Below are 14,380 nucleotides of genomic sequence, written 5' to 3' on the forward strand. Positions count from 1 at the left end.
CTGAGTAATCAGGAGAGTCTCAGGAGTGAACATTGTTAGGCCGTCCGGACAAAAAACTTAACGTTGGGGTTGTCTCTGATGTTTTTGAAGCTAGAGCTTTTAATTAGAGAAAACGGTAAAGATGAACTCAAAGAGATTGAACTTGTTACACAATGACGTGGACTTTGTCGCCGACTAATAGAAACCAGCCAGGAATTTCTTGGCGATAACAGTCATTCAGTCCTCCTGGTGTGAAGAGGAAAATTCAGGGGACAGTGGTACCCGCCTTTTATGACCTCAAACAATCTGAGAAAAGCAGGTCTTTAAAAGGAGGGAATCTTAAAATTGGGGTAAACTTACAGAGGTTATGAACAGAATGTCTGAGAAAACAGGGTCATAAAAAGGAGTCTTAAAATGGGGGGTCAATAAAAGGGGGGTTTCACTGTTTATACCTTATAAGACAACGAAGCAGACGATCGCACGGTCGGACCAAAATCTCTCTATGTGTCTGTGCTTTGGTGATTTCGGCTTACTTCCTACATGCTAAATAAAAGAAAATCGTATAACCTTGATAATATAATTATATTCTCCGCGTGATGCAGTACCAGAGTTTAAATATGAAATTATGATGAAGCCGTTTTATTCCGGTTCTGGCGCCCGTGGTCAGACATGAAAGCAACATGGTTAATGTTGTTTCGACGCCTCCTCTGTTGTAGAGAGTAGGTATAAGTTATTCACACAACACATTTAACAATTAATTTGTTGATGACGTTTGTGTATGGGTGTAAATTAATAGAGTCTAGATAGTGTGATCATTTCTGTAAAAAAAAAATCGTGTTTTTATGAATGATTCCGAAACCAGCGTGTCTTATTTACATTTATTTCTTGATGTCTAAACATGGATTTTTTTGTTTTACTCAATTAATATGATTTCTGGAGAGAATTTAATTTTTTTTATTGTTATATAATTTTGAATGCAATATGTATCAACTTGACATCATGACTATTATACGAAGTGAGCGTTTCTGACACGCCGGCCGCAACATTCTTGGTACACATGCATGTAATGTGTTTGTACAGACTGTAGGTAGGCCTGTGTTTGAGTGCTGAACGGCGAAGAAATGCTTGGAATATTTTTTAACTCAGCCAATAAAAACAAGTTTCAGTGCTATGTGTGTGTGTGTGTGTGTATGGGCGTGCGTGCGTGCATGCATAAATGCATGCGTGTGTTAGTGTGTGTGTGTTTTAGTGTGTGTGTATATTTATATATATGTGTGTGTGTGGGTGTGTGTTAACGTTTTACCCTACCGTTATGGTGACACTCAGATTCAAGTTAAATGTGAACAGAATCATGATTAGCTGTATTTATCGATGATGGGGGGGGGGGGGGGGGGGGGGGGGGGGTCGACAAGAGGGTCAAATGTTCAAGCACTTATGCAGTAATAAAGTAAAGTAATGTTTATTAAAAAGAAGGCAGCGAAAACCCCTCGTCTCATTTTACACTCTGGCACCACTATTTCCACCATTCTCACTCTCACACATATACAGGGCAGTCCAAAACAAGTCGCGTAAGGCGAAAATACAATATTTAGTCAAGTAGCTGTCGAACTCACAGAATGAAACTGAACGCAATGCAACGCAGCAAGACCGTATACTCGTGGTCCACCGCTCACGGCATAGGCAGTGAAATTGACAAGAAGAGCGGGGTAGTGGTTACGCTATGCTGCATAGCACGCTTTTCTGTACCTCTCTTCGTTTTAACTTTCTGAGCGTGTTTTTAATCCAAACATATCATATCTATATATTTTTGGAATCAGGAACCGACAAGGAATAAGATGAAAGTGTTTTTAAATTGATTTCGAAAAAAAAATGTTGATAATAATTTTTATATATTTAATTTTCAGAGCTTGTTTTTAATCCGAATATAACATATTTATATGTTTTTGGAATCAGCAAATGATGGAGAATAAGATAAACGTAAATTTGGATCGTTTTATAAATTTTTATTTTTTTTTACAATTTTCAGATTTTTAATGACCAAAGTCATTAATTAATTTTTAAGCCACCAAGCTGAAATGCAATACCGAACCCCGGGCTTCGTCGAAGAGTACTTGACCAAAATTTCAACCAATTTGGTTGAAAAATGAGGGCGTGACAGTGCCGCCTCAACTTTCACGAAAAGCCGGATATGACGTCATCAAAGACATTTATCAAAAAAATGAAAAAAACGTTCGGGGATTTCATACCCAGGAACTCTCATGTCAAATTTCATAAAGATCGGTCCAGTAGTTTAGTCTGAATCGCTCTACACACACACACACGCACACACACACACACACGCACGCACATACACCACGACCCTCGTTTCGATTCCCCCTCGATGTTAAAATATTTAGTCAAAACTTGACTAAATATAGCTCCCTATGTTCTATTTGGTCTCATTTTTGTCTGCGAAGAGAGATTTAGAAAATGTATTCACCAAACAATAGCAGAGTTTCGGGAGAGTATGTCTTGCAATTTTGTTAGAAACTGGTCTGTCCTTTGTAGTTGATAGCATCCCCGCTTCCTCTGACACTAGTTAAGGCACCACTGACCATTCACCTGTCCACACACGTACATTCCCAGTCTGGCACCTCTATTCTCAATCTGGCACCTCTATTCTCAGTCTGGCACAGGCACACACAATATCACTGACTGACAGCCTTAGTTTCAACGTTCTCACCGCCTGGCACACACACTGACACCGGTCTGGCATCAACATTCTCAGTACCCTCGAGCTCTTCACACACACACACACACACACACACACACACACACACACACACTGAGAAACACCACACAAACACACCACTAACACACACACTGAACGGCACACATAAACACGCACGCACTGACGCACTTACACACGCACGCACGCACTTACACACACACACATTTATTGCTGGAATGAACTGCTGTAAGGAGGGCGAAAACGCGGTAGGCCTAAGTGGCCGACAGTTGCCGGACAGACGGACCAACACAGGTCTTCTGAGAATATAGATATACTAGAGGAATACCCGGCTTCGCCGGGGTGTATCGCGAGACAGAGACAGACAGCGTGGCGGTTCATCACAATCACCTCTGCAGGCGAAGTCCTGTCAAACGGGATTGAGAATTTTAGAGCTTATTTCTTAGCCCTATATTATCTGCTGTGGCTTCTCACATGCCAGAACATACAGACAGACAAAAGCCGCTAGACCCCATCACAAACAGAACTCTATAATACATAGGTTTTTGCCTACACACACACACAAACACACACACACACAGAGAAGCCGTATATATATATGCATATCTGTATCTATAAATATATAGAGATAGGTGAGAGTGTATTTTTCGCGTGGCTATAAATTGATTCGACCTTTTCATTTTGACAGTAAGAACAACTTACGGGTGCAAGGGAAGCGTTCTGGACAGCGCAGTGACATTCTAAAAATAGTCACTCTCAGAAACGGGAATTTGGGGTGAACGGCCGGCGCGACAGAGACAGACAGCGTGGCGGTTCACCACAATCACCTTTGAAAGGCGAAGTCCTGTCAAACGGGATTGAGAATTTTAGAGCTTATTTCTTAGCCCTATATTATCTGCTGTGGCTTCTCACATGCCAGAACATACAGACAGACAAAAGCCGCTAGACCCCATCACAAACAGAACTCTATAATACATAGGTTTTTGCCTACACACACACACAAACACACACACACACACAGAAGCCGTATATATATATGCATATCTGTATCTATAAATATATAGAGATAGGTGAGAGTGTATTTTTCGCGTGGCTATAAATTGATTCGACCTTTTCACTTTGACAGTAAGAACAACTTATGGGTGCAAGGGAAGCGTTCTGGACAGCGCAGTGGACAGCGCAGTGACATTCTAAAAATAGTAATAGTAACTTAGAACTGAACGGGAAAGCCACACGAAGGAAGGGAGATAAACGCCAAACACTGGAGAAGATAAGGAAGAGTTACTTATAATGGTGAAATGAACGCAAAAACGAAAATGAGTTCAGCGCTGCGCGCTGAGAGCACGTGTTGAAATATTTCATCGATGATATTGTGTCCGGGGTGTAGCTGAATACGGTGTCCAAATTTGAAAAAGATCCACCGAGAACTTTGGCGTTGTGATGTGGTGTAGCGGCTATGGTGTGTCGGTATGGGGGCCCGGGTAAGCTGAGGTGGAACCAAAATAGCTGAGGTGGAACCAAAATCGGTTCCGCGCTGCGCGCTGAGAGCACTTGTTGAAATATCTCATCGATGAGGTTGTGTCCGGGGTCTCTCTGAATAAGCCCACCAAATTTGAAGCAGATCCATCGAGAACCTTGGCCGCGCATCGCGCACAGACACACAGACAGATACACAGACACACAGACACACAGACACACAGACACTAGTCGTATATATATATAGATATAATCTAGTCTCATTCATTATATTATTTGTTGTACCAAACACCATGTAAATGGAATTTTATGACCTGAGAAGCTCCATTGATCGCGATAAGAAGCGCAATTGTTTCAAGTCAGTCTCATCCTGAGCAACCATTCTGAAAGTGAAAGTAAAAGTGCACCCACCAAGGGACATCACTGCATCAATTCGGAGTGAGTTATCCTTCCTATCCTGAAAAGCAGGTGATCGAAAGAAAAACGAACAGGTCGATTTATCCAGAAGTATTATAGGTACGTCTGACAGCAGTCTCTGCGTATCCTACGCTGCCAAGTTGTATGAGACTTTTAAAACATGCCTTTACTTTGTAAAATGATGTACTTTTGTTTGCATTGCAGCACGTTTTGTTCAGAAACAGCGACTCGAAGTAAAATATTCGCCCATCTCTCATGGCCATGCGCACTTTGTCTCAGTGTCTTTCTGACTGTTTCTGTCTGTCTGTCTGTCTGTCGCTCGCTCTCGCTCTCTTACTCACTAGTCACAGTTATGCACAGTCACACGCGGACGCACACAAACACACGCACGCACCACAGCACACAAACGTTAAAAAAAAATAAACATCTGAGTTTTTGCTTATTTCAATTTTTCATTCTCTCCCCAGGGTGAACCAGGTGAGTCCCAGAAGCCATGGGACAGGAGGTGTATGTGTACGAAGGCCCTGGTGCTGCAATGGTCAGTTCCAACTTGCTGTTGTCGGCTCTGCAGCGCTGTCTGTGTCCCAGATCTCACAGCATTGAGCACATCTCACCGCAGCAGATCAAACTGGGTATGATGTGAGAATGTTTACTTATTGAGTGCTGCATGTTCACATGGCAGACTTTCTACCAGCTTGCCTGAAACTTTCAAGCGATTTTAGTCGGCTTCAAGTTAAATCAAAATCACTGCTTGCATGGCCATGTGAACAGTGCAATTCAGCTCTCAAATTAGTTTAAAGGGGCGATTCTCAGCAGACTTGAAGGCCAGTTCAGCTGTCCCAGCTACCTCCTTAACGCGGGAAGAGCAGTTTGGTTAGAGATAAGGAAAGTCTGCGCAAAATCTGCGCCAATAAAGTCACATTCGAGTCAAGCAGCGCTTAACTGTGTTATCAAGTCGCTGTAAAATCTTTCCTTAATCTAACCTAAAGCTGAGTATCTGTATGGTGGTGGGTCACAGGAGAAGGGAGGAAACTCTGTGTTTAATACATTCTGGTAGAAAAACCCAATTTATCCCTGTATTGGTTCACGTTCCCACTGAGTGAATATCAGACGGTCTCTCTTTTAAGTAATTCATTTCACTTTACGGGGGTTCATTAGAGACTATGCCGCTTTCATTCATTCATGAACATGTCATTCTTATTGATTAACATGGTTGTCTTTTCACACCAGGCAAATGGAGAGAAAGTTGCGCAGCTCTCGTTCTTGGCGGCGGCTATGACATGGGTTTCCTCAAGTCTCTTGGAGCGGAAGGCGCCGACATGATTCGTGACTACGTCATGCAGGGAGGAACGTACATCGGCATGTGTGCTGGCGCTTACTTTGCCTGTGACTACATCGAGTTTGAGAAGGGGACGAAGATGGAGGTTTGTGGAGACCGACCTCTAAAGTTTTACCCAGGTAAAAAAGAGCCAGATGAATAACTACAATGTTTTCATCATTCATGCGTGTCGTTGAAGACAGCAGTCACAACGTTTAGTTGCTCTAATGTAGTCATAAAAATGAATAGTTTGAAAAAATGATTATTATTTTTTTATTTTTTAGGAAACACATTCTTTCCTAAATATTATGTACATGTACATGTATGTATTTGCTTTACCGTTTGTTTTTTCTCTTGCAAACACAAGTATGTGTCCTCTTTGATCTTTAACCTGCTCAGGGTTGATAGTATCTCCAGTGCTGAAGGTGTCAGACATGATTAGTTTTTCTTTCACATTTTAAGTGGCAATGGCTCGGTGAAGAAGGAATAACACTCCGATAGTGTGCAGATTTAAGAGAACGTACGTAAACAAGAATCTTACAATTACGATAATTCTGTCACACCGCCACTCCAGAAGAAAGGGTAGCGTTCCTTTTAGTATTTACGTTTTCATTATCTAAGAGTGTTTGTTTTAGAAAGTAAAACTTACAAAGACAAGGTCTGTCAAATGTTAAGGGGACACTACTCAGCCTTTTCGTATGCGATGGTGTATTATGCGGATTATGTCCCTTCAGCTTATGTACCTTTTGTTTGGTTTAAACAGTGTTTATTCAACAATTCATAGGTAATTGAACAGGGGCGGACGAGGGGGGGGGGGGGGGGGGGGGTTTCTGGGGTTTCCGGAAACCCCCCCCCCCAGCCAAAAAATAAAAATATTTGTGTGTTTTTTTGGGTTGAGTTTCAATTTTTGGGGTATTAATCAGTGACAAAATCTGCTGCCTGAAACTGGTAATGATCATCCTCAGAATGCACCAGATTGCACCATTTTGCATCCTTTTTTTCAAAATTTTCTGGGGGGGCATGCCCCCGGATCCCCCTAGGAAGCTAGGCGCTTCGCGCCGTCGGCTCGGCGCTTTGGGCCGTCGGCTCGGCGCTTCGCGCCTTCACACTCATATCTTCACAATATACTTTTGGAAACCCCCCCCCATAAAATGAACTGATCCGCCCCTGTTGAACATAATACATGTTAAGGATCAACAACAACCTTTTGTTTCTTGCAGCAGTTGTACCTTTCATCCTTAGGTATAACGCTTCCCTAGTGTTGGCTCTTTTTAAATGTTCTTCCTTTTTTTACATTTAGTCAAGTTTTGACTAAATGTTTTAACATAGACGGGGAGAATCGATACGAGGGTGGTGGTGTTTGTGTGTATGTATGTATGTGTGTGTGTGTGTGTGTGTGTGTGTGTGTAGAGCGATTCAGAGAAAACTACTGGACCAATCTTCATGAAATTTCCCATGAGAGTTCGTGGGTATAATATCCCAGACGTTTTTTTCATTTTTTTCGATTTATGTCCTTGATGACGTCATATCCGGCTTTTTGTGAAAGTTGAGGCAGCACTGTCACGTACTCATTTTTGAACCAAATTGGTTGACATTTTGGTGAAGTAATCTTCGACGAAGCCCGGACTATGGTATTGCATTTCAGTTTGGAGGCTTAAATGCTAGTTAATTAGTTTGCTCATTAAAGTTGTCATTAAAATCGAATTTTCACTAACAGATTTAAAAATGATTGCATCGTATTCCTCAATTTCTCCTCAATTCAAAAATATATACATATGTCTTGTTTACTCTAAAACTGTGCTCAGAATGACAGAAAATAGGTTAAGTAAGTACTGCGTTTCCACGCTACCCGGAGACGAGCGTGACCCGTCTCTATTTTGGGGTGTGGTTAGTCGAGACTATCTTAAATATAGTCTCGGCGATGACTGTTTATTGTGTTTATCTGTTACTTTGATGCCGACAGCTTGACTAAATGTTTTTATATCGCTTCACGCGACTTGTTTCCTTTCTATTTGTGTTGATGTATCTTTCATCCTGAGGTATAACACTTATGTATTTTGTGTTAAATTTAAAAACAAACCCTTCATTTTTGATTTTTATTTTGTTTTTTGACATCAGGAAAATGCACTGGCTCCATCGTCTCCAACTTCAAGTACGACTCTGAGCAGGGAGCAGCGGCCCTCCCCATCACGATCCCGGCCAAAACACTGCCAGGATTCGCCAATGACTGCACCCTGCAGGCCTACGTCAACGGTGGGGGGTTCTTCTCTCCAAATTCGTCCAGAGAACGGTTCCCTCACGTTCAGAACGTTCAGAACTTGGCGCTCTTCGACACGTTTGGCGGCAGACCTCCAGCGGTGGTGAAATGTGACGTCGGACAGAAAGGCGGGGTGGCCCTTCTCTCCAGCCCTCACGTTGACTTCTCTGCCTTTGAGCTGGACCCCACTGATAAATACCTCATGAAGTTTCAGAGAGAACTGCGTAACGATGACAGAGTAAGAGAGAGGTTCCTCAAGTCTTTTCTAGAACTGGGGAAGCTGAGAGTGAAAGTGAATTCCTCTCTGTAGAAAAAAGTTGTCTTGTATGCATGCTACTACAGTAAAACCTCTGTTTTCAGACCTTCAAACAATGTGTGAAGTGAAGTTATAGGAAATGTGGAGGTCATATACATGTAACAGGGGTGAACGCACAAGTTTAAGATGCAGGATATAATATTTGGCTATCAAGACACAAGTTGTTGTAAATAAAGGATTCTAAAACACAGGTTTCTCTGTAGTTTGACTTTGATCTCATATGCATTGCCACAGCTTGGCGAATATGTTAATTTTTGCATGATATTAATGGTTTAAATGCCAGCTTCTTCATTGGACTTTTTTGTAAATTAAACTGTGTTTGCTGATAATTGAAAGAGTTTCTTTGCCTTGTGGAGGTTATCATATTTGGCATTCACAACTGCCAGTTCCCTTTTGATCACCTTGTGCCATGACAGTTTTTGTGTTTGTTTAAATATACAGCAGCTTTCATTCCAGTCATCAACAAGAGTCTATAATTTTGTTGACATCATTTTTGAGTACATTTGTACAGCTCTGTGAACCCCCTTATAGCTCAGTGTGATGTTTTCTTGTACTTTAGTCTGTCACAGGTCTCTTTCGTTTAATGATTGATTTTTTATATGAGTTTGTGCATTTATTTACGATTGTACATTACAGCTTCACTTACGGCATCATAAAGTTATTTTTATATTTAGTCAAGTTTTGACGGTTGAAAACGACGTTAAACACCAAATAAAGAAAGAAAGTCAAGTTTTGAGAGAGAGACATGCATGCATGCACGCACACACATACCAAGGGAGACAAACAACGCTCTCCACTCTCGGATTGATGACTGAATGTAAAAAGTGAGGCTTGTAGTGCAGTGAGAAATAATCGCCACTTTTCTTGTTACTGTAATTGAATATTTACTCAGATTTATTAAAAAAAATTACACGCCAGCATTATTTGGTTGTTGTTGTTGCTGCTTCTGCTGTGTGTGTGTGTGTGTGTGTGTTGCACAAATATAATATGTTGCAAGGAAACTGAACAACATATATTTAAGTCAGATTCAGAGATAATGTTGTAAATGTGTTGGATTTGTGCGTGTCTCTCTCTCAAAACTTGACTTTCTTTCTTTATTTGGTGTTTAACGTCGTTTTCAACCGTCAAAACTTGACTAAATATAAAAATAACTTTATGATGCCGTAAGTGAAGCTGTAATGTACAATCGTAAATAAATGCACAAACTCATATAAAAAATCAATCATTAAACGAAAGAGACCTGTGACAGACTAAAGTACAAGAAAACATCACACTGAGCTATAAGGGGGTTCACAGAGCTGTACAAATGTACTCAAAAATGTAATCCATGTCAGAGTTCGGTGGGTTATAGAAACACGAAAATACCCAGCATGCTTGCTCCGAAAACGGCGTATTGCTGCCTAAATGGCGGCGTAAAAAACGGTCATACACGTAAAATTCCGCTCTTGCAAAAACCACGAGTGTACGTGAGAGTTTCAGCCCACGAACACAGAAGAAGAAGAAGCTCCGATGTCTGCTCAGGACACTTAAATATCGACAGTGGACAGATCAGAAAGCACAAATCGGAGCTAATCCTCACTGGGGTGTCAGTCGTTCGCATGATTTCACTTGCACAGATCATCGCCGAATGCAGAGACACGCTGTGAATGGCCTACAATGGCACGTACATGTAGCTTGACTCAGTGTTTCTGTTGCGTCCCATCTAGTCAGCGGCGCTTTTCCGGAAATGACCTGCGCTTTGTTGGAATTCCAACTATGGCCGCCATTGTTGGAATTCCAACTTCGCGCTACGCGATTCTGGAAATGAACCGCACGCAGAGTGAGAATTTTGCTCTTTCTTAGAATGCGATTATTAAATGATAATTGATGGACTACAATGATCAGCGTATGTTTAAAATATCAATAGTTGGTTGTAATAAAACAGATGCATTAGACAAAATCATACCAACTGCTATTTTTCTTACTTACGAACCTTGGAAAAATAAACACTGACTTCAGTCGGGCCGGCTAAGATCTTTTTGACGTCGTTCTGAACAAACGATCTCGAGCGCTTCAGTTTGCCATTTTAACTGGTGCTAGTGAAGTTTACCCTCACAATTTAAGTAACGTTGACAACACTCATGCGTAACTTAATTGTTGCTTGATTGTCTTCTTCTTCAATATACTGTGTTAAAGTTGAAACAGTATAGTTGGTTTGTTATGTGTGTGGCTATATTTATGCATCCCCCCCCTCCACACACCCGCACACACACACCCCAAGCACACCATCATCATCATGCCAAACATCTATGCATGTATATAGTTGGGTTCAGGGTAGGTATTTGGTAACTATAAGTAGCAGTCAAGGGACCAACATTTAACTTGCACAAAAATGTAACTTACTGAGTGGAAATTGTATTTGCACTTAATTCTTTTGTTTTTATCTAAAAGTGAGTATGTTATATTATGGTAAAGTAAAATCCATTAACAAACTCGCTTGATAATTTCTGTGTATTCCGTAAACTTTTGCGTTCTTTATATTTTATTGTCAATACAAAAGCCACCAACAGCATTCAGTATCAAATTCATTATGATATGCCGCCTGCATCTTAACAGGTTTATTGTTAACATTATTGACTGTTAACTCATTGTGACCGGCCATTCTTGTGTCATTGGGAACACCCAGTGTCACAGAAATTGAAGATGCATGTATGTATATGTCCCAAGTGTGTTCTATGAGAGAAAGATTATATTCAACAGATATATAATATGGGCAGAAGCGCAGAACAATTTTGTATTACTTGCTTGAGAATGTGTAAATACTGAGAACAAAATGACATATTTTTGTGTTCAACACTTTTTAAGTAATGGTTGTGAACAACTTGTCCTGGTGGCACAAGATCAACAGGAGGTACCATAATTTTCATACAGAGGGTGTAAGAATTTGAAAGGATTAAAGTCAGTTAATGCAAAAATTAGCACTTAATGTGTGCTTGTGTGCATATATGTGAAAAACCTGGTAATATGGTATATTTGAATACATCTCCAGTTTCAATGTACACAGTGTCTGCCTATCCCAATCATTATGATGCTAAGCAAGGTGTGTGTGTTTTTTTGTTTTTTGGGGGGGTACAAGGGATGCTCTTATATTTCTTTGGAACAACTGTGCTATGTTATATGTGCTACATTTTGTGTGCTTGATTGCATCATATAAGTTGAGTATGACTTTTCTTTGAATAATGCCTTTTGGTCTTTGATAAACAAAGGGAAGGAAGCACTAGCTGCCAATGCATACATTTCATGATTTGTTTAATTAAATTCACACACCACACAAGAGAGGTAGCTTTCTCAGAAGGAGAGAAGGTCACTTTTTTCAACCAAAGCAACAAAGCGAAGACCAAAACAGAGATCAATGAACTGAATTTATAAACAAACAGAATATGAAAACAAACTTATGACTGTGATTAATGGCTTTACACTACATGGGTGGGAGTCTGAATTTTGCCTGCGACTGAACTTTTTTTTTACTGCCGGGGTCCAAGGGCCGCCTAGGCCTTGGCGGATTGCAGGGGCAGCACGCTGCCAAAAACGAATTTTAGCATTTAAGGTGAGGATTAAGAAGCCTCGCCTGGCTTTAAAACGGAAAAAATAACAAGGTTGGTTCAGGTACTCAAACCATAACATCTTGTTAATTGAAGGGATTTATGCACGTTTTTAACACCTCACATGATTACAATTATATAGATTTTTTTTTGTACGTCCCACATGCATTATGTTTCATTGGATTCACTCTGAATCACTTCTCTGTCTTAGTAGAAAAGCCGCATGAAATTATATATGTCATTATATTGAGACAAGAAAAGACAATTCATACATCATTATGCTTGAGGAGCAATGCACACACACACTCACACCCTAGGTCAAATGCTTGTCTTTGACCCCACAGTCTCACAGGAACACCAACACAAAGAAATCAGTGATGCAAATCAAAACTTTAATTCTCCCACACAAAAAACACATAAAATGTATGAGCACCAATGAACACACACACACCATTTCATTTAGTTTTATACACACAAAATGGAAAGGCAAACATCATTAGGCAAGTTTGTTGTTCACAAATACAGAGATACAAAAATTAGAAGATGGAATTCAGAAGAAATGTTCAAGGGTAAAAAAATATTTTACGGTGCACAAAGCTTTCATACCCACAATAATGACATTATTCAGGATACAGCCTCAGTTGCCTTATTGATTAAAACAAAGTACTGTTACTGCTTAGTTTGTGCTGTTTGCATGAAAATGGATCGATGGCAAAGAAATCACAAAAGACTGCAAAACGTAACTTATAACACCACAATTATCACACAGCAGAGGCAAACCTTGGTAACTGGGGTCAAACGGTAACGCAAATCTCAAAAGTTACAGAAGATACTTGTTTGAACTTGACAGTCAAACACACAAAAAACTATACTTCAAGAAAATTACAAGAAAAAAAATTAGTGACATCATTATGATCACAAAGCAGAAGCAACTAGAAAATTGGGGTCAAACTGTTCAGCACTATAATGTCACAGAAGACACACTTTGAAATTGGCACACTGACCCAACAAATAGACAGCACTAATAAATTAATCACATCACAATGATCTCACAGCAGAAGCACTTATACTTGTAAACTGCAATCAAACTGTACAGCACATCTTTCTTTCTTTGGTGTTTAACATCGTTTTCAACCATTCAAGGTTATATCGCGACGGGGGAAGGGGGGAGATGGGATAGGGGATAGAGCCACTTGTTAATTGTTTCTTGTTCACAAAAGCACTAATCAAAAAATTGCTCCAGGGGCTTGCAACGTAGTACAATATATATATGACCTTACTGGGAGAATGCAAGTTTCCAGTACAAAGGACGTAACATTTCTTACATACTGCTTGACTAAAATCTTTACAAACATTGACTATATTCTATACAAGAAACACTTAACAAGGGTAAAAGGAGAAACAGAACCTGTTAGTCGCCTCTTACGACATGCTGGTTAGCATCGGGTAAATTCTTTCTTGTCCCAACCAATATGGGACTCCCCCTAACCCGCGGGGGGTACAGCACATCTAAATGCCACAGTAGAACATGTCTGTTTAACACACACACACACAATTAAGAGATAGCACATAACAAATGAATCACATCTTAATGATCAGCAGAAGCACTACTTGTGAACTGGGGTCTAACTGTACAGCACTACTTAAAACTCACATTCACAGGAGAACACCTCTGTAAAAACTTGGCACACCCACACACAAAAATAAACAGACGGCACAAAAAAACCTTAAAAATTACAAAACACATCCGTTTAAACTTTGCACAAGAAACCATAAGACAGACAGCAAAAATAAATGAATCACATCTTGATGCTCAGCAGAAGCACTACTTGTGAACTGGGGTCAAACTGTACAGCACTACTTAAAACTCACATTCACAGGAGAACACCTCTGTAAAAGCTTGGCACACCCACACACAAAAATAAACAGACGACACAAATAAATTAATCACATCAAAATAATCACACAGCAAAAGCACTACTTGAAAACCGACGTCAAACTGTACAGCACAATTTAAAAATGCCTCTGTTTAAACTTTGCACAAGAATCCATAAGACAGACAGCAAAAATACATTAATCACATCTTGATGCTCAGCAGAAGCACTACTTGTAAACTGGCGTCAAACTGTACAGCACGACTAAAAAAATTACAAAACACATCCGTTTAAACTTTGCACAAGAAACCCCGTGCCACTATGAAACAACAACAACATGATTTTTGAAAACACATGCACACATACGTTCTGGACACCCCCTGAATATGTTGATTTAAACATATGGAAAATGTAACAAAGTTGTGCAATGCAAT

The 14,380-nt window shown here is 40.2% G+C and overlaps 1 protein-coding gene across 1 annotated transcript; it reads left to right on the forward strand.

Annotated features, from left to right (window-relative positions):
• The first annotated feature begins 5,071 nt into the window (after positions 1-5,071).
• LOC138971060 (uncharacterized) lies at positions 5,072-9,408 on the forward strand. Its single transcript, XM_070343663.1, has 3 exons — positions 5,072-5,232; positions 5,831-6,058; positions 8,037-9,408. Exons 1-3 carry the CDS (start codon positions 5,094-5,096, stop codon positions 8,483-8,485), a joined length of 816 nt encoding a protein of 271 aa, XP_070199764.1. The 5' UTR covers positions 5,072-5,093; the 3' UTR covers positions 8,486-9,408.
• The last annotated feature ends 4,972 nt before the right edge of the window (positions 9,409-14,380 follow it).

Source organism: Littorina saxatilis, linkage group LG7, assembly GCF_037325665.1.
Source record: "Littorina saxatilis isolate snail1 linkage group LG7, US_GU_Lsax_2.0, whole genome shotgun sequence".
NCBI lineage: Eukaryota > Metazoa > Mollusca > Gastropoda > Littorinimorpha > Littorinidae > Littorina > Littorina saxatilis.

Bases quoted from the DNA above. Each gene is read 5' to 3' on its own strand.
- LOC138971060 (XM_070343663.1), top strand. From the start codon at position 5,094: ATGGGACAGGAGGTGTATGTGTACGAAGGCCCTGGTGCTGCAATGGTC. The intron at 5,233-5,830 runs GTATGATGTGAG...TTTTCACACCAG, and splicing joins ACCGCAGCAGATCAAACTGG to GCAAATGGAGAGAAAGTTGC. The intron at 6,059-8,036 runs GTAAAAAAGAGC...TTTTGACATCAG, and splicing joins ACCTCTAAAGTTTTACCCAG to GAAAATGCACTGGCTCCATC.